Source organism: Thalassophryne amazonica, chromosome 2 (assembly GCF_902500255.1).
Source record: "Thalassophryne amazonica chromosome 2, fThaAma1.1, whole genome shotgun sequence".
Classification (NCBI taxonomy): Eukaryota; Metazoa; Chordata; class Actinopteri; order Batrachoidiformes; family Batrachoididae; genus Thalassophryne; species Thalassophryne amazonica.
In genome coordinates, this window is record NC_047104.1 from 91068044 (window position 1) to 91092984 (window position 24941).

Genomic DNA, 24941 nt, shown 5'->3' on the forward strand with positions numbered 1-24941 from the left:
CTGGTAAGTCAGAACAGCTGTTTTGATTTCATTTTCTGCTCCGTATGTCTGTCACCTCACTTTCTGATTGGCTGCACATCACATTCAGCAGGCTGTGTGCTCGTTTTGGTCGGAGGACACAGCGCACGCTGCAATATTGGGCCAAAAAAATCCAACATGTTGAATATCCCCGATTTGCGATCGGAGCGCTCCTGACGCCTTTCCGATCAGATCAGAGCACTCTTAATACACCACACACAGGAGGAATATCTGATAAGATTATCTTTAGCATCATCACGATTGTCGGGGCGTCCTTAAGATTGTCGGAAGGGGAAGGGGATCGGGTCCGATATTGGCCTAATTATCCTGCCGTGTGAACCCGGCCTTAGTCTCCCTCAGTAACTACTCATTTGCAACAAAGTCATTCCAGCGGTACCCAAGGATCCTTCAAAGAGCCTTGGTACTAAAAACATTTAGTGTTGCCTTAGGTCTGGTTAGCATCCACGTCTGACAACTACAACCCCTGGCAAAAATTATGGAATCACCGGCCTCGGAGGATGTTCATTCAGTTGTTTAATTTTGTAGAAAAAAAGCAGATCACAGACATGACACAAAACTAAAGTCATTTCAAATGGCAACTTTCTGGCTTTAAGAAACACTATAAGAAATCAGGAAAAAAAATTGTGGCAGTCAGTAACGGTTACTTTTTTAGACCAAGCAGAGGGAAAAAAATATGGACTCACTCAATTCTGAGGAATAAATTATGGAATCACCCTGTAAATTTTCATCCCCAAAACTAACACCTGCATCAAATCAGATCTGCTCGTTAGTCTGCATCTAAAAAGAAGTGATCACACCTTGGAGAGCTGTTGCACCAAGTGGACTGACATGAATCATGGCTCCAACACGAGAGATGTCAATTGAAACAAAGGAGAGGATTATCAAACTCTTAAAAGAGGGTAAATCATCACGCAATGTTGCAAAAGATGTTGGTTGTTCGCAGTCAGCTGTGTCTAAACTCTGGACCAAATACAGACAAGATGGGAAGGTTGTTAAAGGCAAACCAAGGACCAAGGAAGACATCAAAGCATCAAGACAGAAAACTTAAAGCAATATGTCTCAAAAATCGAAAATGCACAACAAAACAAATGAGGAACGAATGGGAGGAAACTGGAGTCAACGTCTGTGACAGAACTGTAAGAAACCGCCTAAAAGGAAATGGGATTTACATAACAGAAAAGCTAAATGAAAGCCATCATTAACACCTAAACAGAAAAAAACAAGGTTAAACAGGCTAAGGAAAAGCAATCGTGGACTGTGGATGACTGGATGAAAGTCATATTCAGTGATGAATCTCGAATCTGCATTGGGCAAGGTGATGATGCTGGAACTTTTGTTTGGTGCCGTTCCAGTGAGATTTATAAAGATGACTGCCTGAAGAGAACATGTAAATTTCCACAGTCATTAATGATATGGGGCTGCATGTCAGGTAAAGGCACTGGGGAGATGGCTGTCATTACATCATCAATAAATGCACAAGTTTACGTTGATATTTTGGACACTTTTCTTATCCCATCAATTGAAACGATGTTTGGGGATGATGAAATAATTTCTCAAGATGATAATGCATCTTGCCATAGAGCAAAAACTGTGAAAACATTCCTTGCAAAAAGACACATAGGGTCAATGTCATGGCCTGCAAATAGTCCGCATGTTAATCCAATTGAAAATCTTTGGTGGAAGTTGAAGAAAATGGTCCATGACAAGGCTCCAACCTGCAAAGCTGATCTGGCAACAGCAATCAGAGAAAGTTGGAGCCAGATTGATGAAGAGTACTGTTTGTCACTCATTAAGTCCATGCCTCAGAGACTGCAAGCTGTTATAAAAGCCAGAGGTGGTGCAACAAAATACTAGTGATGTGTTGGAACGTTCTCTTGTTTTTCATGATCCCATAATTTTTTTCCTCAGAATTGAGTGATTCCATATTTTTTCCCTCTGCTTGGTCCGAAATAGTAACCGTTACTGACTGCCACAATTTTTTTTCCTGTTTTCTTATAGTGTTTCTTAAAGCCAGAAAGTTGCCATTTGAAATGACTTCAGTTTTGTGTCATGTCTGTGATCTTTTTTTTTTTCTACAAAATTAAACAACTGACTGAACATCCTCGGAGGCCGGTGATTCCATAATTTTTGCCAGGGGTTGTATACAGTAAAACAGAATGTACCAACATCTTAAAGACTTACCTTGATTCTCCTACAAAGATGTCGGCATTGCCAAACACCTCTGTGTCCTCATGATTCCATAAACTCTTCCAGGGCATCACCTGATCTCATAGGCTGAATATCACTGCAGATATAGGTTACTGTCTCTACAAGGCCATCACTTTGATTGCAAATACACTCAACAAAAATATAAAAGCAACACTTTTGGTTTTGCTCCCATTTTGTATGAGATGAACTCAAAGATCTAAAACTTTTTCCACATACACAATATCACCATATATCAAATATTGTTCACAAACCAGTCTAAATCTGTGATAGTGAGCACTTCTCCTTTGCTGAGATAATCCATCCCACCTCACAGGTGTGCCATATCAAGATGCTGATTAGACACCATGATTAGTGCACAGGTGTGCCTTAGACTGCCCACAATAAAAGGCCACTCTGAAAGGTGCAGTTTTATCACACAGCACAATGCCACAGATGTCGCAAGATTTGAGGGAGCGTGCAATTGGCATGCTGACAGCAGGAATGTCAACCAGAACTGTTGCTCGTGTATTGAATGTTCATTTCTCTACCATAAGCTGTCTCCAAAAGTGTTTCAGAGAATTTGGCAGTACATCCAACCAGCCTCACAACCGCAGACCATGTGTAACCACACCAGCCCAGGACCTCCACATCCAGCATGTTCACCTCCAAGATCGTCTGAGACTAGCCACTCGGACAGCTGCTGAAACAATCGGTTTGCATAACCAAAGAATTTCTGCACAAACTGTCAGAAACCGTCTCAGGGAAGCTCATCTGCATGCTCGTTGTCCTCATCGGGGTCTCGACCTGACTCCAGTTTTTCGTCGTAACCGACTTGAGTGGGCAAATGCTCACATTTGCTGGCGTTTGGCACGTTGGAGAGGTGTTCTCTTCACGGATGAATCCCGGTTCACACTGTCCAGGGCAGATGGCAGACAGCGTGTGTGGCGTCGTTTGGGTGAGCGGTTTTCTGATGTCAGTGTTGTGGATCGAGTGGCCTATGGTGGCGGTGGGGTTATGGTATGGGCAGGCGTCTGTTATGGACGAAGAACACAGGTGCATTTTATTGATGGCATTTTGAATGCACAGAGATACCGTGACGAGATCCTGAGGCCCATTGTTGTGCCATACATCCAAGAACATCACCTCATGTTGCAGCAGGATAATGCACGGCCCCATGTTGCAAGGATCTGTACACAATTCTTGGAAGCTGAAAATGTCCCAGTTCTTGCATGGCCGGCATGCATGGCCGGCATACTCACCGGACATGTCACCCATTGAGCATGTTTGGGATGCTCTGGACCGGCGTATACGACAGCGTGTACCAGTTCCTGCCAATATCCAGCAACTTCGCACAGCCATTGAAGAGGAGTGGACCAACATTCCACAGGCCACAATTGACAACCTGATCAACTCTATGCGAAGGAGATGTGTTGCACTGCATGAGGCAAATGGTGGTCACACCAGATACTGACTGGTATCCCCCCCCCCCCCCCCCCCCCCCAATAAAACAAAACTGCACCTTTCAGAGTGGCCTTTTATTGTGGACAGTCTAAGGCACACCTGTGCACTAATTATGGTGTCTAATCAGCATCTTGATATGGCACACCTGTGAGGTGGGATGGATTATCTCAGCAAAGGAGAAGTGCTCACTATCATAGATTTACACTGGTTTGTGAACAATATTTGAGGGAAATGGTGATACTGTGTATGTGGAAAAAGTTTTAGATCTTTGAGTTCATCTCATACAAAATTGCAAACCCAGACACTCTGAATCCTTGTTAAGCTTCTCAAGTGCTGCAATCAGTGTATTGATCGACACATAAGTCGCTGGTTTCCACAATCCTACCCAACACACAGTCCATGCAAACACTGAACTGTGTAGGAGCCAGAATGTATCCCTGATGAATACCAGTTGTCACTGGGAAAATTATGGGTTTCTGGCCTTGCTCCACACTGCACTCATACCTGTGTATAGACTGCATATGATGTCCAGCAATAGCTTGGGGATTGCAGAGTTCAAATGCAGTTGATGGTGGACTTCTTGGGTGTGAAGCCAGACTTTTGTGCTGTTGCCTGGAAATGTACACAGCTTCATGTGTGAAAGGGGCTTAAGACACTTGCACACTTTCTCATTCTCATTCTCACTCTCTCTCTCTCTGGCTCTCTGTCTGTCTGTCTGTGTCTCTCTCTCTCTCTTCAGTCTGACTCAGGACCTCGTGGAGCCAGCAGGGAGCGTCTGGGTACAGAGGGGACCCTTCCCCAGGAGAAGGGAGCCCCCTCTGTCCCTGCACACCTCCTGGGAAACCCCTATGCCTTTGGTCTTACCCCCGGTGCTGTAATGCAGGATTCTCGTTTCCAGCCCCTCAAGTGAGTTACTCAGTCAATACACAGTTTGCTCCTCTTCAATTCAATTCTGATGGTGGAATATTTCAGTTTAATACACATTATTTACAATTACTATTTTGCACAGACATATTTCGCCAGTCAAACATTTGGACATACTTTTGACTGGCATTGTAAATGGTGTTATAATTTATTGAATTTCTTTAAATTGAAAATATACTTTTAAACATTGATAACACTGAATTTAGAATAATTCTTTCAGTCTTTTCCCTGTGGTATTTCTCTGTTGTCCTCATCCATCCTCTCTTACCACAGTCTTCCCAGACAGTTGCCTAATGCAGTGCCACCTGGTCCCGTACCAGAAGAATACCTACGTGGTTTCCGGCCCTATGCCACCACAGAGGATGCCCTCCGCATGCCCTCCTTGGCTTTGGGGTTAGACCCTGCAGCTGCAGCTGCTGCAGCTGCATACTACCATCCCAGCTACCTACCCCACCCCTCCTTCACTCCATACAGGTAAGCTTCCTCATTAATTTGTTTTGTTGACTTGGCACCCATTTCCAGTGGGAGCAGACTGTGCAAGCCTGTGCATATGAGTGAGCAAAGTATTTGTACTGTTAAGACTCAGCAATAACAGCATAGCTGGCCATGTGTTTATATTCCCAAAGGAAAAATATTATTTTGTATCACTTTGTAACTTTGAAACTCAGGAAAATTTTACATGAATAAAATCCATAATAACAGTACAGTAAACAAGTTTGCAAATAAGTGAAATCATAATGTAGATTAAATGAAATAATGTATGAATGAATCATAATGATGAAATCATACTATAGCAGTTTGCTAAGTGAAAGCACAGTGGGTAGTGGTTCACTTTAAGGAATAACATTCTATCTCCTTGCATCAGATAGACAGTGCTTAAATATTTTTGTAGTTTTTTTCATAAATTAAAACAGTGAATTATCCCAAGACATAGTTGTGCAAAAATAATTCAATAATAGCACTTATTAAATTAAACATATATAATATTAAATGAAAATATTTATAGTACTGTGCAATTTCGATTTCAGTTTATTTAAAAGGGACCATGTGTAATTAAAACATGAATGTTACCATTTGATGTGTTGCACCAGAGTTAGCCTTAGGCTAATTTGCATCTGCAGTCCCTAATAATCCTAGGTGTTTTTAATCACAAAGCAAAATGCAGCGAGATCATGTTGAACAGTTCTATTCTGTTTATTGCTATCTGGTGATTTTGTGGAATCATGCATTGGGTTCAAAAACTACAAAATCAGGTTTTTATTGATTTGTTACTGTTTTCTACAGTATTCTCCATCACATTTTGTTGTTTTTTTCTTAAATGATAATTTGTACATTTCAGATTTGGTCTTTTACTGACAGTGCAAATAAAGAACAAAACATCAAAAAACATTTTTGTACAGAAACAATCAGGTGCTTCACAATTTTTAATATTATTTTATGTTTTATTTAGGTTTTTATAATAAGAAACTCAACAATTGGCTTTCATAATGAAAGAATAGCATTTAATTTCTAAGTTACCCAACAGTCTGTAGCAAGACATTCTTGATTATGTTAACTAAATTGGAAACTGCAGAAGAGAACCGTGTGCGGTTTTTCCCATTAGGTCAATATATCTGGGCATGTTTATGCATGTGTTGGTGCTCGACATGAGCCTAACAGCACAGTGATCGCAAATGTTGGTGCAGTACATCCCAGGAGCAGAAGCTGTGTGTGTGCATGTGTGTTCAAAAATAAATTTGGCTGCATGCCATACATGTTGCTGTTTGTGGAGAATGGCTGTGTTTGCTTTGGGCTATCACACGGTATGCATGCTCCTGGTCTGTTAACCCAGCAAGATCAGAGAACATCAGCAGCCATCACACACTGTGCTCTAATGGATGTAATGAGGGGATGAGCTGTGGGTGTCGCACACAAAACACGCACAGGTCTGCAGCAACACACAACACAGTATCTTGCTTGGTTCTATGTGATGATTCAGTTGACAAAATACGCATATTATTGGGTTTTGTTTTGTTTTTGGGTTTTTTTTGTTTTGTTTTTTTTTTACGATGGAGACTATGGGATGCCACCTCTGTTGGAGAATAAGGCACGCACAGGCTTGAAAGTGAACACTGCATTGTCACAGGGGGAGTACTTTTTCGTCCTTTCATTTATGTTATTGCAATCCCTGTCTCCCAGGATGGATGATCCATTCTGCCTCTCAGCTTTGAGGACACCATTCTATCCCCTGCCAGCAGGGGGAGCTTTACCCCCAATCCATCCTTCTGCAGTTCACATGCACCTACCAGGGGTGCGTTACCCTGGAGACTTCACCCATCCTTCGCTGTCGGCACTGCAGTCTGAGAGGCTTTCTGAAAGGTAAAGTTCTCATTCCCTCTCACAAAAGATTCTACTAAATTTTTTTTCATCTTACTACCCGTTTAGAATTTTTCTCTGTCCATTTTTAGGCTTCAGCTGGAAGATGAGCTGCGGCAGCGAGAGAGGGAGCGTGAACGAGAAAGGGAGCGTGAAAAAGAGCGGGAACGTGAGGCAGAGAGAGAAAAAGAGCGGGAGAGAGAACGAGAGAGGGAAAGGCAGCGGGAAAAGGAGAAGGAGCTGGAGAGGGAGAGGGAAAGGGAGCGGGAAAGGGAACGTGAAAGAGAACGGGAAAAGGAGCGAGAAAGAGAAAAAGAGCTGGAGAGGCAAAAGGAGAGGGCACTGAGAGAGAAGGAGTTGCAGGTATCCAAGGTGATGGAAAGCCACTTCTTGGCTGAGCTCCATGCCATGAGAGGACAAGAGGATCGAACCAAGCCTGAACGACTCACCCCCAATCGGGCTGGTATGTGTCTGTAACTCTCCTTCATATACTGCAGGTGTACTTGTCACAGTACTTCTCCCAAAGGACATCTTCTATCAACCAAACTGACACTGATCCCTCTTCCTACACAGATAAAACCAAAGAGCCTGCCCTTCCTGCCCCCAAACCTGTCCCACCGGGTCTACACTCATCAGTGGTCCAGTCTCATCACGCTGTTCCTGGTCTAATCGCTAGCCACGGCCTCTACATGGGGCCCAGCACTGTGGCAACGGGGCTTGTATCCACAATGATTCCTCAGAGGACTAATGAGGAGGAGAGGTGGCTGGCACGGCAACGCAAGCTGCGGCAGGAGAAAGAGGATCGTCAGTACCAGGTGTCTGAATTCCGCCAGCAGGTTCTAGAGCAGCACCTGGATATGGGCCGAACAGCTGATGCACCAGATCACAGGACAGATGCTCACAGGTGAGCCCACTAACTCCCTAGTTTAATCTTTGTGGAGTCACTTTGATTTCAGTGAACATGACAAATGTTAAAATTATGTCTCTTCTATTTTTTTCTTCCCCTGTGATATTATTAGGTTGGTCCACTGTCACAAAAAACTCCTCAGAAGTCCCCACTGCACTAAAACTCTAAAAGAAAATGGGGAACAAAATTGCCTTGCTTTTAGTTCAAGAAATTCTACCATAGTCGTTTTTAAAGGATTTTAATACAGAGATGTGTCACCAGAAACCTGTGTACTAAATCATTATTTTGATTATTACTCCAACTGCATTTATAGAAGAGCCTTTATTCCCCGTCTGACCATGCTGCAGCTGTGGTCTGGGGACAGTGAAAGCAGCATGACCATAATATGCTTGTTTTGAGTGGGAGGAACTCACAGTGACACAGAAAGGAACTGGGCACTGGTGGAGTCGAACCCAGGACCTTCTTGCTTGCAAGCGTGCCACCCATTTTTCTACAGTGCTTTTCATCCCTGATAAAATATCCATCATGATAAAAGCTGTATTCAGATCTGATTAATTTTATATGGAGAGGTGGAGTAATGTAATTTAACCCCAGGGCAAGCTGTAATATTTAAACCGATTTTGAGCAATTGGCGTGTTTGTGGCGCAATATTGCGTTGCCCTCTTCCCCAAGTTGAAAAATCTGAACTTTTTTGTCTTGTCGCGCCACGATGACCAATCAGGGACTGGATATGTAGTGACGTGGAGCTGCCTGGAGTTTATACTTGATGTGGACATGTCCTGTCTCTGGCAATCAGCCTGTGAGCAGGACTTATGTCCCTTTTGTCCTTTATTTATTTAACACAATTATGACAGAGTTGGAGAGGAGAGCAATGAACTGCAGCAGCAGCCATTTTTTTTTCACTTGTGCACACGCGAACGAATCATCCGTGAAGATAATTTTATTAACTACACAGATGTATAATAAACAAATGGTGACTGGCTTATAACACAATTATGACAGAGTTGGAGAGAAGAGCGAGGAACTGCAGCAGCAGCAGTCAGTTTTTTTCTTTGTTCACATGTGCGCGTGCGAACAGGACAGGAGGTCCTCAAACTGGATCCTGGAGATGCAGAAGTACCGCTGAAAGTGGCCGTCATCCAGCAGCAAATGATGAATTTGTGGCGTCCAGTGTGAACGCGGCTCAAGCAGAGCGACACACCAGGCGATGGTGGCGCGTCCATCGCCGGGTGAGGGATGCAAATTTGTGGCGTTGCGTGGCATCCTTTGTGAACGCAGCATTAGGGATGATCAGTCTGTACTCACTCCCCCACTCCCACAGGCTGGGTAAATGGGGGTCTCTGATGTTTATGAATACAGCTGCAGATGGCTTGTGTCTTGAGGTTTTAGTCCTGATGGACCTCAGCCTTCTGCCAGAGGGGAGGGTAACAAAGTTTGTGTCCTGGCCACTATCGTCCTTGCTTGCCTCAGGGCCCTGGAGGTGTGCAGGTCCTGTAGGGATGGTAGTTTGCAGTTGATCACCTTCTCTGCTGCATGAATGATGCACTGCAGTCTGTTCCTGTCCTTAGCAGTGGCAGCAGCATACCACACAGTGATGCAGGAGGAGATGATGGACTCAATGATGGCAGTGTAGAAGTTCACCATCATTGTTTTTGGCAGGTTGAACTTCCTTAGCTGCCGCATAAAGTACATCCTCTGTTGTGCTCGCTTGATGAGAGAGCTGACGTTCAGCTCCCACTTGAGGTCCTGGGTGATGGTGAGGTCCTCAGGTAATCGAAGGACTCTACGATGGCGACTGGGGAGTTACATAGTGTGATGAGTTTGGCTGGGACTGGGTTCTTCCTGAAGTCAACAACCATCTCCACTGTCTTGGTGGCATTGAGCTCCTGGATTGTTTTGTTTGCACCAGGACACCAGGTGATTGATCTCCCGTCTGTTGGCAGATTCATCCACATCAGAGATGACCCCGTTGAGGGTTGTATCATCAGCAGACTTCAGGAGCTTTACAGACTGGTGGCTAGAGGTGCAGCTGTTGGTGTACAGGGAGAAGAGTAGAGGAGAAAGAATGCAGCCTTGGGCGGGATCCGGTACTGATGGACTGTGTGTTGTAAATGTGCTGTCCCAGCTTCACGTGCTGACTTCTGTTAGGCAGGAAGTCAGTGATCCTCTTGCAGGTGAAGTCAGGCACGCCAATCTGAGAGACCTTGTTCTGTGTCAGGGCCGGGATGATTGTGTTGAAAGCAGAGCTTTCCATCTTGAAGCATGTTGACACCTGGCATGTCTCCAGTGAGGTGTTGATGTCTGTGAACACCGGAGAAAGTTGGTCTGCACAGTTTTTCAACGTGAATGAGGAGACAGTCGTGTCCTGCTGCTTTGCATGGGTTTTGCTTTTTTGCTTTTTTTTTTTTTTTGCTTTGATTGGAAAGGTTGTGCATAGTACATGCTTTGCATTTTGTGTCCCCAGTTATACAGCTTCAGGATGAAGTGGTATAGAGGAGTATTTTCTTAAAAAGAAGACCTGAAAGTTAAGCTGCAATTTGCCATAAAGTATATCTGACATGCCAGCCTAGATTTGATGTTTTGATGAAACAAAATGTTGTATTTCTTCATAACTGATGTAAATACAGTCAAAGATGTATTTGGTGAGTTGGAAATGTTCATGTCTCCATCCCCTGACTTGTCTGAAGAAAACTGGCAATAAAACTGATTATTTACAGGTATTATACCAAAGCATTCCACTGCTTATGCAACCCATCATCTTGCCTTTTATAGTTTTAATTAATTTATATAAAGTTGTAGAGATTTACTTTCAGCTTGAGTTTAAGGAAGATAATTTTAGAATTATTTATTTATTTTGTATTTGAAATACCAAGTGTTCAAATTCTTTTGGAGGACACTGTATAGTCAGTTGAGAAACACTCAGGGGCATGTGCATTTTTTAAGTGAAATGCGTCACTCTGGTGACAGAGCAAAATTAAGAGGTTATTAAAAAAGTCCTTCCATCCTTATTGGAATTATTAACCTAAACATATCTTCTTCTCGATCATGTTTCTTCAAATACCTAAACTATCTATCTTTACTTATCAATAAAAGACTCAACTTCTAGATGTGATGTGCTGTTGAATGTAACCGCTGTGAAACAATTAGAGCTGCCACAAACGACTATTTTGATAGTCAACTAGTCAGCGATTATTTTTGCGATTAGTCGATTTGTCTTGTTAGCCGTCCCGGAATAAACACCATGTTCGTCTGCTTCAAACGCTTTTCACAATCATCGACGCCAGCTCCTTCCAAGTGCACACGCTAATCCTCCGCCGTCGCTCACCCAATGCTCCCACGCAGCTCTCAGCGTCAACTTAAACACTCTGCTCACATTGATATCCAAGGGTTGAAGCTGTTCTGTTCGCCAAGCCGGAATAACAGCAAGCACCGAGTTCGTCAGCTTCACACGCTGTGGGTGAGGTGAGGAATACGCATCCAAAGTTCTGTTCTCTGATTGGTTATCGCGACCAGCGTGAACTATAGGATGGCCGTCATACTACAGTGCCCATGATGCATTGCATTTCCTTTTCCGGTGGCCATTTTAAAACATAGATCAACTCTGTCACGTAAAATTGTTTTGTTACAGTAAATTAATTGAGATCCTACCGGTATATTTTTCATTTATAAGTCGCACCGGAGTATAGGTCGCACTCCCGGCCAAAACATGTAAAAAAGTGCGACTTATAGTCCGGAAAATACGGTACTCATTGACGTTTTTTCATTGACGTTACTGCATGTCTCATAGGGACAGTTGTGCCTGTGTTGTGAAGCCTCAGATGCTGACAGGCTTTAGAACTTTGTTTTCAGGGAGGGGAAAAAGATAAACCTTGTCAGAAACATCACATCTACTCTATTGCTATCCTTGTTACCTCTCAGGCTTGGCATGTAGGTAAATACACAACTACAGTATATGTGGGCATGGACCTGGGCTTCTGGTTAGGACTGCTTTCATGCATAGTGCACATGATCTGCAAACGAGCAACGTGTGAGACAGCTAAGACACACAATTCTCAGATAATCCTCTCAACCTTGCATGGTATAAGCCCCTTACTTGCCCTTCTTTGTTACTGCATCTTTGCTGGTGTTTACTGTGTTTGATTCAGAAGTAAGGTTGAGGTTAATGCCTAACTGACAGATCAGGAGAGATACGCACAGCTCTGCTATTGCTAACCCTGGCATTATCACAGAATCACAGCCTACATCTGCAGATTGCAGATAACGTACATATTTATCCACTCAAACAGCAGGCGGAGATTATGTGACTGGCCATGCAGCACATCCTTCTGCCAGCTTTGATTTGGAATGATGTTCCCCACAGTGATCAGCCATCTGATTTTCTGTCTTTTCCATCTTTAGACAACACTGTTCGTCACCTGGTTTCCAGTTTCTCAAGCTCTTTTAAAAATATATTTTTAAGCAACAGTATCAGTCATTCCTCTTTTTGACCTTTTTTTTTTTACAGGATTGGAGTTTGTTTTCTAGAAATGCACACCCCTACCTCTATACGGTAGGGGTGTGCATTTCTCCCTTACGGCCCTATTACACAGGATGGCATCCTTTGGGAGTGCGTTGTGCATCCTATAAATTTGCTAAGATGCAAAAGGGATGCAAAACACCTCTCTGTGTAAATACACTGCATTTATATAGCGCTTTTCCATCTGCATCAGATGCTCAAAGCGCTTTACAATGATGCCTCACATTCACACAAACAAACTCACACACCGATGTCAGGGTGCTGTCATGCAAGGTGCTCACTGCACACCGAGAGCAACTTGGGGATTAAGGACCTTGCCCAAGGGACATTGGGCAAAAGGATTAAGGACCTACATCCTTAGCGATTTTCTGGTCAGGTTGGGGTTTGAACCGAGGATCCTCTGGTCTCAAACCCACCGCTTAACCACTAGACCATCACCTCCCCATCTCTGTAATTGCTTCAGCGTCCATTGTGTGTCGTTGTCTCCCATGGCGTTGGGGTGCTACAGATGATGTTACACGGAGCTCTGTGTTGAACAGAAGGATTTTCAGACATACGAGGTCTGTGAGAAAAGTATCCAACCTTCTTATTTTATGCAAAAAAATATATGGATTTGATTCATATGTTTTTACGTCAGCCAAGCTTGAACCTTCGTGCGCATGCGTGAGTTTTTTCACGCCTGTCGGTTGCGTCATTCGCCTGTGAGCAGGCTTTGAGTGAGCACTGGTCCACCCCTCTCGTCGTTTTTCATTGCAAGGAAATGGCAGAATGATTTGGGCTTTGTTCCATCAGAATTTTTTCAGAAACTGTTAGAGACAGGCAGCTGGAAACCATTCAGAAAATTCACATGGCTTTCGGTGAAAATTTTATGGGCTTCACAGAGATTAAGGAGTGTTACTACCGCTTTAAGGACGGCCCACAATGGCGCACGGCGTTCTGCGCTCCGAGCCGCGATCGACAGGTCCAGGGTGTATCCTGCCTTTTACCTAATGACCACTGGGATAGACTCCAGCCCACCTGTGACCCTATAGTCACTGCCAACTATACAATTCAGGCTTGATACTTGTATCAAATATATGGGATATAGCAATCAACATGTCCATCAATCTGTCCGTCCATCCATCTGTTTTTGCTTGTTAACGCAATATCTCAAGAACCAGTTGACCAATTTCATTCATATTTAGCATACAGGTGTACTTGGATGATCCCCTGACACCAGTAAATTACAGTGGCCTTGGGGTCAGTTTCAAAGTCACAGACAGATACTCATGATATTGTCATTGCCACTCTTGTTAGCACAATCTCTCAAGAACCAGTTGACCGATTTAATTCATATTTACCATACAGGTATACTTGGGTGATTCCCTGACACCAATTGATTACAGTGACCTTGTGGTCAATTTCAATGTCACAGCAAGATATTCAATATATTGTCATTGCCACCTTTGTTGGCACGATATCTCAAGAACCACTTTACCAATTTCACTCATGTTTAACATAAGGGTGTACTTGGGTGATCCCCCGACACTTTATTACTGATTTGTGGGGACTGGGGGGATATGTCATATCCCGATAACTCTTGTTTATAATAGAATGATTCAATTGGATGTGATTTGATGTGGTGCAATACAATGCATTCTGATACAATTCTTAGTTTAATAATGCTTGGGCCGGTAGCATGGCCCAAGCAGAGAGTCACCCCTTTGAGTCTGGTCTACTTGAGGTTTCTTCCTCAAATCATCAGAGGGAGTTTTTCCTTACTGCTGTTGCCTGTGTGCTTGCTCTAGGGGTTGGTAAGGTTAGACTTTACTTGTGTGAAGCACCTTAAGGCAGCTTTGTTGTGATTTGGTGCTATAAAAATGAAAATAAATTGAAAAAAATTGAATTGAAACCAGAATAAGCCAAAAGTGGCATTACTCACCTGCAAATGCATACAACCCAAAATCAGAAAACATTGGGATGGTATGGAAAATGTAAAAATAAACAAATAAGTATAATAAAAAACTCCTGCAACGCATTCCAACAAAATGGGGATGCTGAAGCATTTATCACTTTGTAATGCTGCCATTCCTTCTCACAACACATAAGACATTTTGGCATAAAGGATACCAAGTGATGAAGCATTTCTGGTGTTATTTTGTCCAGTTCTTCCTGCCAACATGTCAGAAATTGTGCAACAGTATTGGGTCGTTGTTGCATTTTGGCAGCGTATGTTGCTCTAAAATCTCAACGTGCTTCTCTGCATTAATGCTGCCATCACAGAAGTGTAGAGTACTTTTGCAAAGGGCACTGCAGACCCTGGTTTTTGAATTTGTAACTGATAACTGTCTGGTCTTTTTTGTCTTTAGTCCATAGTATCCATTTCTTTAAAAAAAAAACAAAAAAAAAACATCTGGAATCCTGATTCTTCCCAAACTAGATGACACTGAACCCAGAAGAAGCTAATGCTACTTCTGGAAAAAGTTAACCCAAGGCTATTTTTTTGCACAGTAAAGTTTTAAGTGCCATTTGTGAATGTAACTGTATTATAGTGCCCGACGAAGGTTTGCCAAAGTAATCACTTGCCCATGTGGTTGTATCAGATATTGATGAATGCTGTTCTTGACGCAAGGCCATTTGAGGGATCGCTGGTCATGGGTGTTCATTTTAGGCTTGCAACCTTGCCCTTTACACACTGAAATTTCCTCCAGATTCCTTGAATCGCAAATGAAATTGTGCTCTGTAAAGCTTGAAATATATGATTCTTTTCAAATCTTTCTCTGAGGAACATTGTTTTTAAACATTTTAATAATTTTCTTACACATTTGTTAAATTGGAGATCCGCTACTCATTACCCTCAAAGACTCAGCCTTTTATGGATAATGTTTTTGTACCAGATCATGAGTACAGTCACCAATTATCATATTTTTTAAAACTTCATTACTAGCTCTATATTGCCTCGTCCCAACTTTTTGTAATGTGTTGCAAGTGTAATATGATGCATGATTGGATAGAAAAAAAAACTGTCAGAAAAAAAAAACATTAAATATATTTGGTTCATTCTGCAATGAAACAGTAGTTCAAGAAAATGTAATAATGGTTTTTATTTTCTTGCATTTTCCATACTGTCCCAACTTTATATGGGGTTGCATTTTATGAAAGCAACAGCAGCAGAAAGCCCAGCATAAATATCATAACACATCCTATTCGTGTGTGTGCGTGTGCCACAGTACAAGGGGGACACGGCACAAGTCCTGAATATCTAGAGGAGAGTGCTGGCCTTTGCCACATTCTCACTCTGCTCTGGGCTGTTCTGTCTGGACTTGATAACGCTGCTTAATAGAGGCACACAAACCCACCAACATACTCACAGGGATGATGGCATTAGGCAATACACTAACAAAACATGTACATGTGCACACATGCACACATTTTGTTAGTGTATTCAAGATATGATCAGAAAGTACACGTCGTCTGTTTTTGTTACACTGATGCAGGCTGATGAACATGAACCCTGTTCTGTTGTATTTATACAGAGCCATAGCAAATCACCATGAACAAGGAAATCGGGACCTCCACCCTCACTTGGGCGCCCCTCCACCCCTCATTTCTCCCAAACCTCCCCAGCCACCACGGGATCACCATCCTCCTCCCCCCACCACCCTGTGGAACCCTGTCTCTCTGATTGAAACCACCACAGACTCCAAACGGAACCATGAGCCTTCAGGGGTGGGGCACTATGAGCTCAGTCGGCTGCCTCCGGGGCCCTCTAAATATGAGGAAGGGGGCCGGAGGAGAGAAGACGGAGTAATAGAAAAATGTCCACCACTTCGAGGCCCTTTGCCAGAGCCCAGCACGTTCCTGGCTGATTTGGAGAAATCCACACAGACATTCTTCAGCCAGCAGAGGCCATCACTGTCTCTGTCGAGCCAGTATGATCTGGAGGGAGCTGTGAAAAGTAACGTCGGACTGAAGAGCCACCAGGGGCAAGGTAGACATGGTCAAGGACTAGGGATGGTCACTGGGCCCGTGATGGGACCAGCGGCCACACTAGGAATAACTTCAGAAGGAAAATTGATCTATGACGAGTTCCTTCAGCAGCACAGACGTCCTGTCAGTAAACTGGACTTAGAGGAGAAAAAGAGAAAGGAGGCCAGGGAGAAAGGTAAGACCAGGTGCAAGCATCTGCATGCTGCAAAAAAATAAACACATCATCTTTCATTTACCTTCATCAGAGGGCTTCTCTGTTCCGATATCAGCGGCTGGCTTCATGCGTGGTGTCCGTGTCATCCTCTGTGTTTGCTGCAGGTTATTACTATGAGCTGGATGACTCGTACGACGAGAGCGACGAGGAGGAGGTGAGAGCTCATCTCAGAAGAGTAGCGGAGCAGCCGCCACTCAAACTGGACGACTGCACAGAGGTAACGCACCTGCATGCTTACGCTGCATTCTTGTGATTGAGACATACAAGCACTCAAGTCAGAACACTGCAGTCAGGTGATTTCTGCCCCCGCTGCGACTTTCCACAGAAATTAGAATACCTCGGAATATTTGGATTAACTACAGTTGGGCGACGAAATGAGCTGGTACACCATAACAGCAGGAAGAGAAGAAGGATGCTCAGGGAGCGCAGCCCCTCACCACCAGTCTCACTCTCAAAACGTACGCCTCCTCCACCCCAACTGGTCACACGCTTCACTCCTGAGGACATGGACCGAGTACCAGAACTGGAGGATAAGAAGCGTTTCCTCACCATGTTCAGACTCTCCCATGTCACTGTGCGGCAGCGGAGAGGTAAGGCCGTGGCTGTTGTCTCTATTTTATTAAACAAAGTAGGATATTAAAGATTCTATAGAAAAATGGATCCTCATGCCACACTCCGGTCCCCGTCAGCATAAAATCGTGTCGTCTTCTTGCTCTTGGTATTCTGGCAAGTTTTAAGGAGTTTGGCTGTAAAAATGTTGATTAATCCTGCAACTGGACAAACACTGATCAATCAATCAATTTTTTTATATAGCGCCAAATCACAACAAACAGTTGCCCCAAGGCGCTTTATATTGTAAGGCAAGGCCATACAATAATCATGTAAAACCCCAACGGTCAAAACGACCCCCTGTGAGCAAGCACTTGGCTACAGTGGGAAGGAAAAACTCCCTTTTAACAGGAAGAAACCTCCAGCAGAACCAGGCTCAGGGAGGGGCAGTCTTCTGCTGGGACTGGTTGGGGCTGAGGGAGAGAACCAGGAAAAAGACATGCTGTGGAGGGGAGCAGAGATCGATCACTAATGATTAAATGCAGAGTGGTGCATACAGAGCAAAAAGAGAAAGAAACAGTGCATCATGGGAACCCCCCAGCAGTCTACGTCTACAGCAGCATAACTAAGGGATGGTTCAGGGTCACCTGATCCAGCCCTAACTATAAGCTTTAGCAAAAAGGAAAGTTTTAAGCCTAATCTTAAAAGTAGAGAGGGTGTCTGTCTCCCTGATCTGAATTGGGAGCTGGTTCCACAGGAGAGGAGCCTGAAAGCCTTCCCACTGTAGCCAAGTGCTTGCTCACAGGGGGTCGTTTTGACCGTTGGGGTTTTACATAATTATTGTATGGCCTTGCCTTACAATATAAAGTGCCTTGGGGCAACTGTTTGTTGTGATTTGGCGCTATATAAAAAAATTGATTGATTGATTGATTGAAAGCTAAAGGCTCTGCCTCCCATTCTACTCTTACAAACCCTAGGAACTACAAGTAAGCCTGCAGTCTGAGAGCGAAGCGCTCTATTGGGGTGATATGGTACTACGAGGTCCCTAAGATAAGATGGGACCTGATTATTCAAAACCTTATAAGTAAGAAGAAGAATTTTAAATTCTATTCTAGAATTAACAGGAAGCCAATGAAGAGAGGCCAATATGGGTGAGATATGCTCTCTCCTTCTAGTCCCCGTCAGTACTCTAGCTGCAGCATTTTGAATTAACTGAAGGCTTTTTAGGGAACTTTTAGGACAACCTGATAATAATGAATTACAGTAGTCCAGCCTAGAGGAAATAAATGCATGAATTAGTTTTTCAGCATCACTCTGAGACAAGACCTTTCTGATTTTAGAGATATTGCGTAAATGCAAAAAAGCAGTCCTACATATTTGTTTAATATGCGCTTTGAATGACATATCCTGATCAAAAATGACTCCAAGATTTCTCACAGTATTACTAGAGGTCAGGGTAATGCCATCCAGAGTAAGGATCTGGTTAGACACCATGTTTCTAAGATTTGTGGGGCCAAGTACAATAACTTCAGTTTTATCTGAGTTTAAAAGCAGGAAATTAGAGGTCATCCATGTCTTGATGGCCACATAACCTCAGCGGTGACAGTAGTGATTAATTTTGAGGAGCAGGGTTTTTTTCCCCCCATTTATGTATTTATTATGTGATACATTTGCTGTTTTTTGCCTGCAGGTGGCAGCACAGAGTCTCACACGATTAGCATACACTTACTTTCCTGACATATTGATGGTGTGAATGGGACACACGGAGATGAATGCAACAGTCACAATTGATATATTTTTATATTTGTTAGATAATGAGCGGGTGGAGGAGCTGCTTCAGGCTATTAAAGAAAAAAGCGTAACCTTGGATACAATCAGACATAATCCTCATCCTCTGTGTAAGAGCCCTCCAGCACACAACTCTGGTGAGACACATTCTAAAAATAACTGAAGTACTGTTGATCTTCTGCTGTCATTTGTATAATGTATCTGAGCAGACATTCGAATTGGCGGAGTTCTGTGTGTAATGTGGATTTTGACCTTAGCAGGACTAACACTTACTGAAATGATTACAGATTCTGCATTTGTCCAGCCCTCTACTGAATCTGAAGACCACCACAGACTACATAGCTCCCCCTCACATTGCCCAGCTTCCCCCAACGACCATCCTAAATCCCATGGGGACACATTAAGACCAAAGGAACCCCTTTCCCCAGCTGTCCATCCAGACAAGGCCCGGGGGCCCAGTGATGGTTTGGTCTGTAAGAGGAGTTCCAGTTTACTGAACAGCTTGCGGCCTCCACTCTCACTGCAGGCTAAGGACGGCCTACACAACGTCAATGGACGAACCAAACAGTGGGACAGCTTCACTCCTGAAGAATTTGCCCAGCAGTTCCATGAATCTGTACTCCAGTCAACCCAGAAGGCTCTGCAGAAACACAAAGGTAAGCCTCACAGTCAAGACCACCTTATACACACACACCAGAGTTCTTACCAGCACAATTGAGCATAGGGAACCCATATGCTGTGATTTAACCAGAGTAGGGGGACTTTTCTCTTTTTGTTTTGTTGTTTTTTGCCCCCCCCCCTTCTTTTATAGGACGTCACATTATTTAGCGTCCCACTCAGCAACACAAAGCATTCATGATTGTAAGTCTATCAGTGGACATGCGGTAATAATTTCTGGTCGCTGATGTATTTTATTGCTCTTGCTCTGCAGTTCAGCAGACGCATTTACGCTGGAGGTTGAACAAGTCTCACAGTCATGGTCTTGGTGAAGCGCCATGCGTTTCCCCCCAAAAAAATAAAAATTAAAAAGCGAAACACTTAATCTGTAAGTCATAACCACAAGATTAAAGTGCAAAAAGCAGAAGAACGAGTGATGGACATCACCCTGCCTGGAGGAGCTTTTTTCAGTGACTGTTCAAAGTGAGGCCAGGCAGAGGTGAAGGGGCCGGCCCGGTCAGAGAGCCACACCCGTCGGTCAGGGAGAGAGACAGCAGCTGGTGTGATCAAGCGCACAAAATCAGTCTGAAATTTTTCACTTTTGGATATATACACACACACACACATATATATATATATACACATATATATATATATATATACACACACAACCCCTGGCAAAAATTATGGAATCACCGGCCTCGGAGGATGTTCATTCAGTTGTTTAATTTTGTAGAAAAAAAGCAGATCACAGACATGACACAAAACTAAAGTCATTTCAAATGGCAACTTTCTGGCTTTAAGAAACACTATAAGAAATCAAGAAAAAAAGATTGTGGCAGTCAGTAACGGTTACTTTTTTAGACCAAGCAGAGGAAAAAAATATGGAATCACTCAATTCTGAGGAAAAAATTATGGAATCACCCTGTAAATTTTCATCCCCAAAACTAACACCTGCATCATATCAGATCTGCTCGTTAGTCTGCATCTAAAAAGGAGTGAACACACCTTGGAGAGCTGTTGCACCAAGTGGACTGACATGAATCATGGCTCCAACACGAGAGATGTCAATTGAAACAAAGGAGAGGATTATCAAACTCTTAAAAGAGAGTAAATCATCACGCAATGTTGCAAAATATGTTGGTTGTTCACAGTCAGCTGTGTCTAAACTCTGGACCAAATACAAACAACATGGGAAGGTTGTTAAAGGCAAACATACTGGTAGACCAAGGAAGACATCAAAGCGTCAAGACAGAAAACTTAAAGCAATATGTCTCAAAAATAGAAAAATGTACAACAAAACGAATGAGGAACAAATGGGAGGAAACTGGAGTCAACGTCTGTGACTGAACTGTAAGAAACTGCCTAAAGGAAATGGGACTTACATACAGAAAAGCTAAATGAAAGGCATCATTAACACCTAAACAGAAAAAAACAAGGTTACAATGGGCTAAGGAAAAGCAATTGTGGACTGTGGATGACTGGATGAAAGTCATATTCAGTGATGAATCTCGAATCTGCATTGGGCAAGGTGATGATGCTGGAACTTTTGTTTGGTGCCTTTCCAATGAGATTTATAAAGATGACTGCCTGAAAAGAACATGTAAATTTCCACAGTCATTGATGATATGGGGCTGCATGTCAGGTAAAGACACTGGGGAGATGGCTGTCAATACATCATCAATAAATGCACAAGTTTATGTTGATATTTTGGACAATTGAAAGGATGTTTGGGGATGATGAAATCATTTTTCAAGATGATAATGCATCTTGCCATAGAGCAAAAACTGCAAAAACATTCCTTGCAAAAAAGACACATAGGGTCAATGTCATGGCATAGGGTCAATGTCAATGAGCAGATCTGATTTGATGCAGGTGTTAATTTGGGGGATGAAAATTTACAGGGTGATCCCGTAATTTTTTCCTCAGACTTGAGTGATTCCATATTTTTTTTCCTCTGCTTGGTCTAAAAAAGTAACCGTTACTGACTGCCACAATCTTTTTTTCTTGATTTCTTAGTGTTTCTTAAAGCCAGAAAGTTGCCATTTGAAATGACTTTAGTTTTGTGTCATGTCTGTGATCTGCTTTTTTTCTACAAAATTAAACAACTGAATGAACATCCTCTGAGGCCGGTGATTCCATAATTTTTGCCAGGGGTTGTATATATATATATATCCAAAAGGACTTTCTCACTCTTATCCAGCAACTGGTGACTACTTCCCACCAGTGTGCAGAAGGTTGAAAACTTTATACTTGCTGAGGCTTTTTTGAGCTGTTCTGTCTGCAGTTACTAACATTAATGAATTGATTTGAAATATGATGGTTCTCCCCTCTGTCCTTTCTGTGTTCTTTAGTCATAACCACGGGGATGTCGGAGTCCTCCCACATCCAGGAGTCATCTGTCCACTACAACATTCCAGAGTTTCAAAGCATCCCCAACCGGCTGCCACATTCACAGTCTCACTCAAATACCCATCATGCATTTCCCCATCCACTGTCCCACCCTCAGTCCAATGGGCAGCACTTCTCCGCAACCCAACAACAGGAGGCCTTGAGGACAAGGGATGACATGTCTGGTCCAGATGACTCAGAGGAGGAAGACGAGTCGGAAGAGGAGACACCTGCCTCCAGGTGGCAGGGCATTGAATCTGTATTTGAAGCTTATCAGGAATATGTTGATGGTAAGTATTTGTACTGAACATGGGTTCAATGTAGTTATGCAGTTAGTAAATCTGTTTTTAATCTCCTGTTGGAGAATGTGTCATAACACCCTCTGATGGGTGGGTGAAGGTAATAGCAAGTAAACTGAATCTATGTGTTCTTTTCTCAGCACTAGATCATGCTGTTTGACCTTTGTTTTCTCAATGCAGTAGTAATGTGATCAGGACTGTAATTTAATTCAAGACTATTTTAATAGAGAGCTTATATATTTTTATATTAGTGAAGTGAATTAGAACAAAAACCTGTCCATTTTTTTCTGTAATTGATCCAAAAACACGATTTCACCATAAAATTTGTAATCAGAAATAAACACATTGACTCACAAAATAAACATAAGACTGACACATATTCAGTAAATTAATGAATCATCAATTTAGTATCTCTTCAGTTTCACTGTTATTTATTTAATCACATTCAAAAACAGAAATATTCTAAGATTATTGATATTTAATCCCATCCCACGCTATCGGTAATCAGTAATTCTCAGCATTCTGCCAAAACTGTAACCATTTCCCACAAAACTGAATCTTGCAGCTGTTTATTTGAAAGTGGTGTTGCAGTTACTGTTTTATTATAAGCAATCTGACAGTGGGTTTAATTTTCATTTTCCATTTACTTACATCGCTGTGGAAGTGTGATTAGTTTTCACCGTCAGTACGGTCTCAGCCTCTTAACAAAATGTGCTGTGATGACCAGTGTTCTCACTGCTTGCAGATGTTCAATAATCCTGTGGAAAGGCATTGTATGATTTTTTTTTTTTTTTTTCTTTCTTCATAGCTGGCCACAAACAGTGGAGCACCAGAAGTGTTTATTTTCACACATTAATGCAATCTGCATTAACCATAAAAATTGGCATCTTATCTTTCCTCATTCTTACTGTTGTGATACCAGTGTGCAGTGGAAGCAGACCAAGGTTTCACTCGAGCTATGTGCTTCATCTGCGTTATCCCAGTCCACCCAGCTGTTAATGGGTACCAGGCTTCCTAACATAATATATCCTGGGATCAGCACCGGGCTGAAGGGTCAGTATAGCCCCTAAATTGTCACTAATAGTCATTACTACATCACACATTTAGCTCACCTGCACTGAAAGTCTGGTGGGTTTATGCTGTGGGTTGTCTGTCCGTCAGCCTCATCAGCATGTGTAAACATAATCTCCGAATCCACCGGACCAGTGAAGCTGAACCTTGGTTTGCATGTTCCTACCGACGAGGGCGCCAAAGTATGTTTGAGGTGTTCCGATCAGATTTCAAACATGGCTGCCACGGGGGGTCATCTTAACAATCATATATATAGCCATTTGTCAGCCATTTATGCAGCAGTCGAGCTGAAATTTGCTACATGGGCGGCAAGCCTAAAAGCATATCTGACAAGTTTTGCGAAACATTAAATTTTGACCTTAATATACCCCTGGACTGTCATCGTGCCCGCTTTTCCAGTTGTCACTTTAAAGGAGATGTCGCACTGAAATCATAAAAATTTAGATTTAGGCTGTTAGTGACCATCTGATGATCCACCGGGATTACTTTGTGCACTGCTGTGACCGGTTTCAATCAATCAATCAATCAATCAATTTTATTTATATAGCGCCAAATCACAACAAACAGTTGCCCCAAGGCGCTTTATATTGTAAGGCAAGGCCATACAATAATTACGTAAAAACCCCAACGGTCAAACGACCCCCTGTGAGCAAGCACTTGGCAACAGTGGGAAGGAAAAACTCCCTTTTAACAGGAAGAAACCTCCAGCAGAACCAGGCTCAGGGAGGGGCAGTCTTCTGCTGGGACTGGTTGGGGCTGAGGGAGAGAACCAGGAAAAAGACATGCTGTGGAGGGGAGCAGAGATCAATCACTAATGATTAAATGCAGAGTGGTGCATACAGAGCAAAAAGAGAAAGAAACACTCAGTGCATCATGGGAACCCCCCAGCAGTCTAAGTCTATAGCAGACTGAGACTTCTGTCTGCTATAGTACTCATGAGACTTCCGAAAAGTACTCATGAGTACTTGAGTGTTTCTGACAGGTGACATAGTTACTAGAAGTGTCCCAGCGTGCACTTCAATGAGCTGAGGCACAGAATAATTTCAAAGTTTACACAAGTGTGATGTTGTGTTATGATGACGACGCGTTTTTAAGTGGTAACTGTTCATTTTGATGCAGTCATGGTAAAAGGAGCAGCTGTGAGGTTTTATGCACCTGTGGCAATTAGCCATAAATGCAGCCTGTTAAAAACGCTAATAAGTGTCATAACTGAAAAATCTACTAAATGTATATATCTGCGTCGTCACTGAGACATTCCACGTCCATTAAGTGGCAAACAATTGACATGCAGGTTAAAACAGCCACCAGCGTAACAACCCCAAGAAAACCATCCCAACCATGAAGCATGGGGGTGGAAACATCATACTCTGGGGGTGCTCTTCTGCAGAAGGGACAGGACGACTGCACCGTATTGAAGGGAGGATGGATGGGGTCATGTATTGCGAGATTTTGACAAACAACCTCCTTCCCTCAGTAAGAGCATTGAAGATGGGTCATGGCTGGGTCTTCCAGCATGACAATGACCCCAAACACACAGCCAGGGCAACTAAGGAGGGGCTCCGTAAGAAGCATTTCAAGGTCCTGGAGTGGCCTGGCCAGTCTCAGACCTGAACT

At 43.0% G+C, this 24941-nt stretch overlaps 1 protein-coding gene across 2 annotated transcripts in view; it reads left to right on the plus strand.

Annotated features, from left to right (window-relative positions):
- gse1 (Gse1 coiled-coil protein) overlaps positions 1–24941 on the plus strand; it is a 511302-nt gene that overhangs the window by 483589 nt on the left and 2772 nt on the right. The window contains exons 5-15 of one of the 2 annotated variants that reach the window (XM_034189029.1): positions 4427–4593; positions 4885–5085; positions 6790–6969; positions 7059–7429; positions 7540–7870; positions 15905–16533; positions 16677–16789; positions 16898–17162; positions 18933–19046; positions 19170–19565; positions 21921–22247. In XM_034189029.1, the coding sequence (XP_034044920.1) occupies positions 4427–4593; positions 4885–5085; positions 6790–6969; positions 7059–7429; positions 7540–7870; positions 15905–16533; positions 16677–16789; positions 16898–17162; positions 18933–19046; positions 19170–19565; positions 21921–22247 (3094 nt within the window). The remainder of the gene's footprint in view (positions 1–4426; positions 4594–4884; positions 5086–6789; positions 6970–7058; positions 7430–7539; positions 7871–15904; positions 16534–16676; positions 16790–16897; positions 17163–18932; positions 19047–19169; positions 19566–21920; positions 22248–24941) is intronic. The other variant, XM_034189038.1, reaches the window with a different exon arrangement.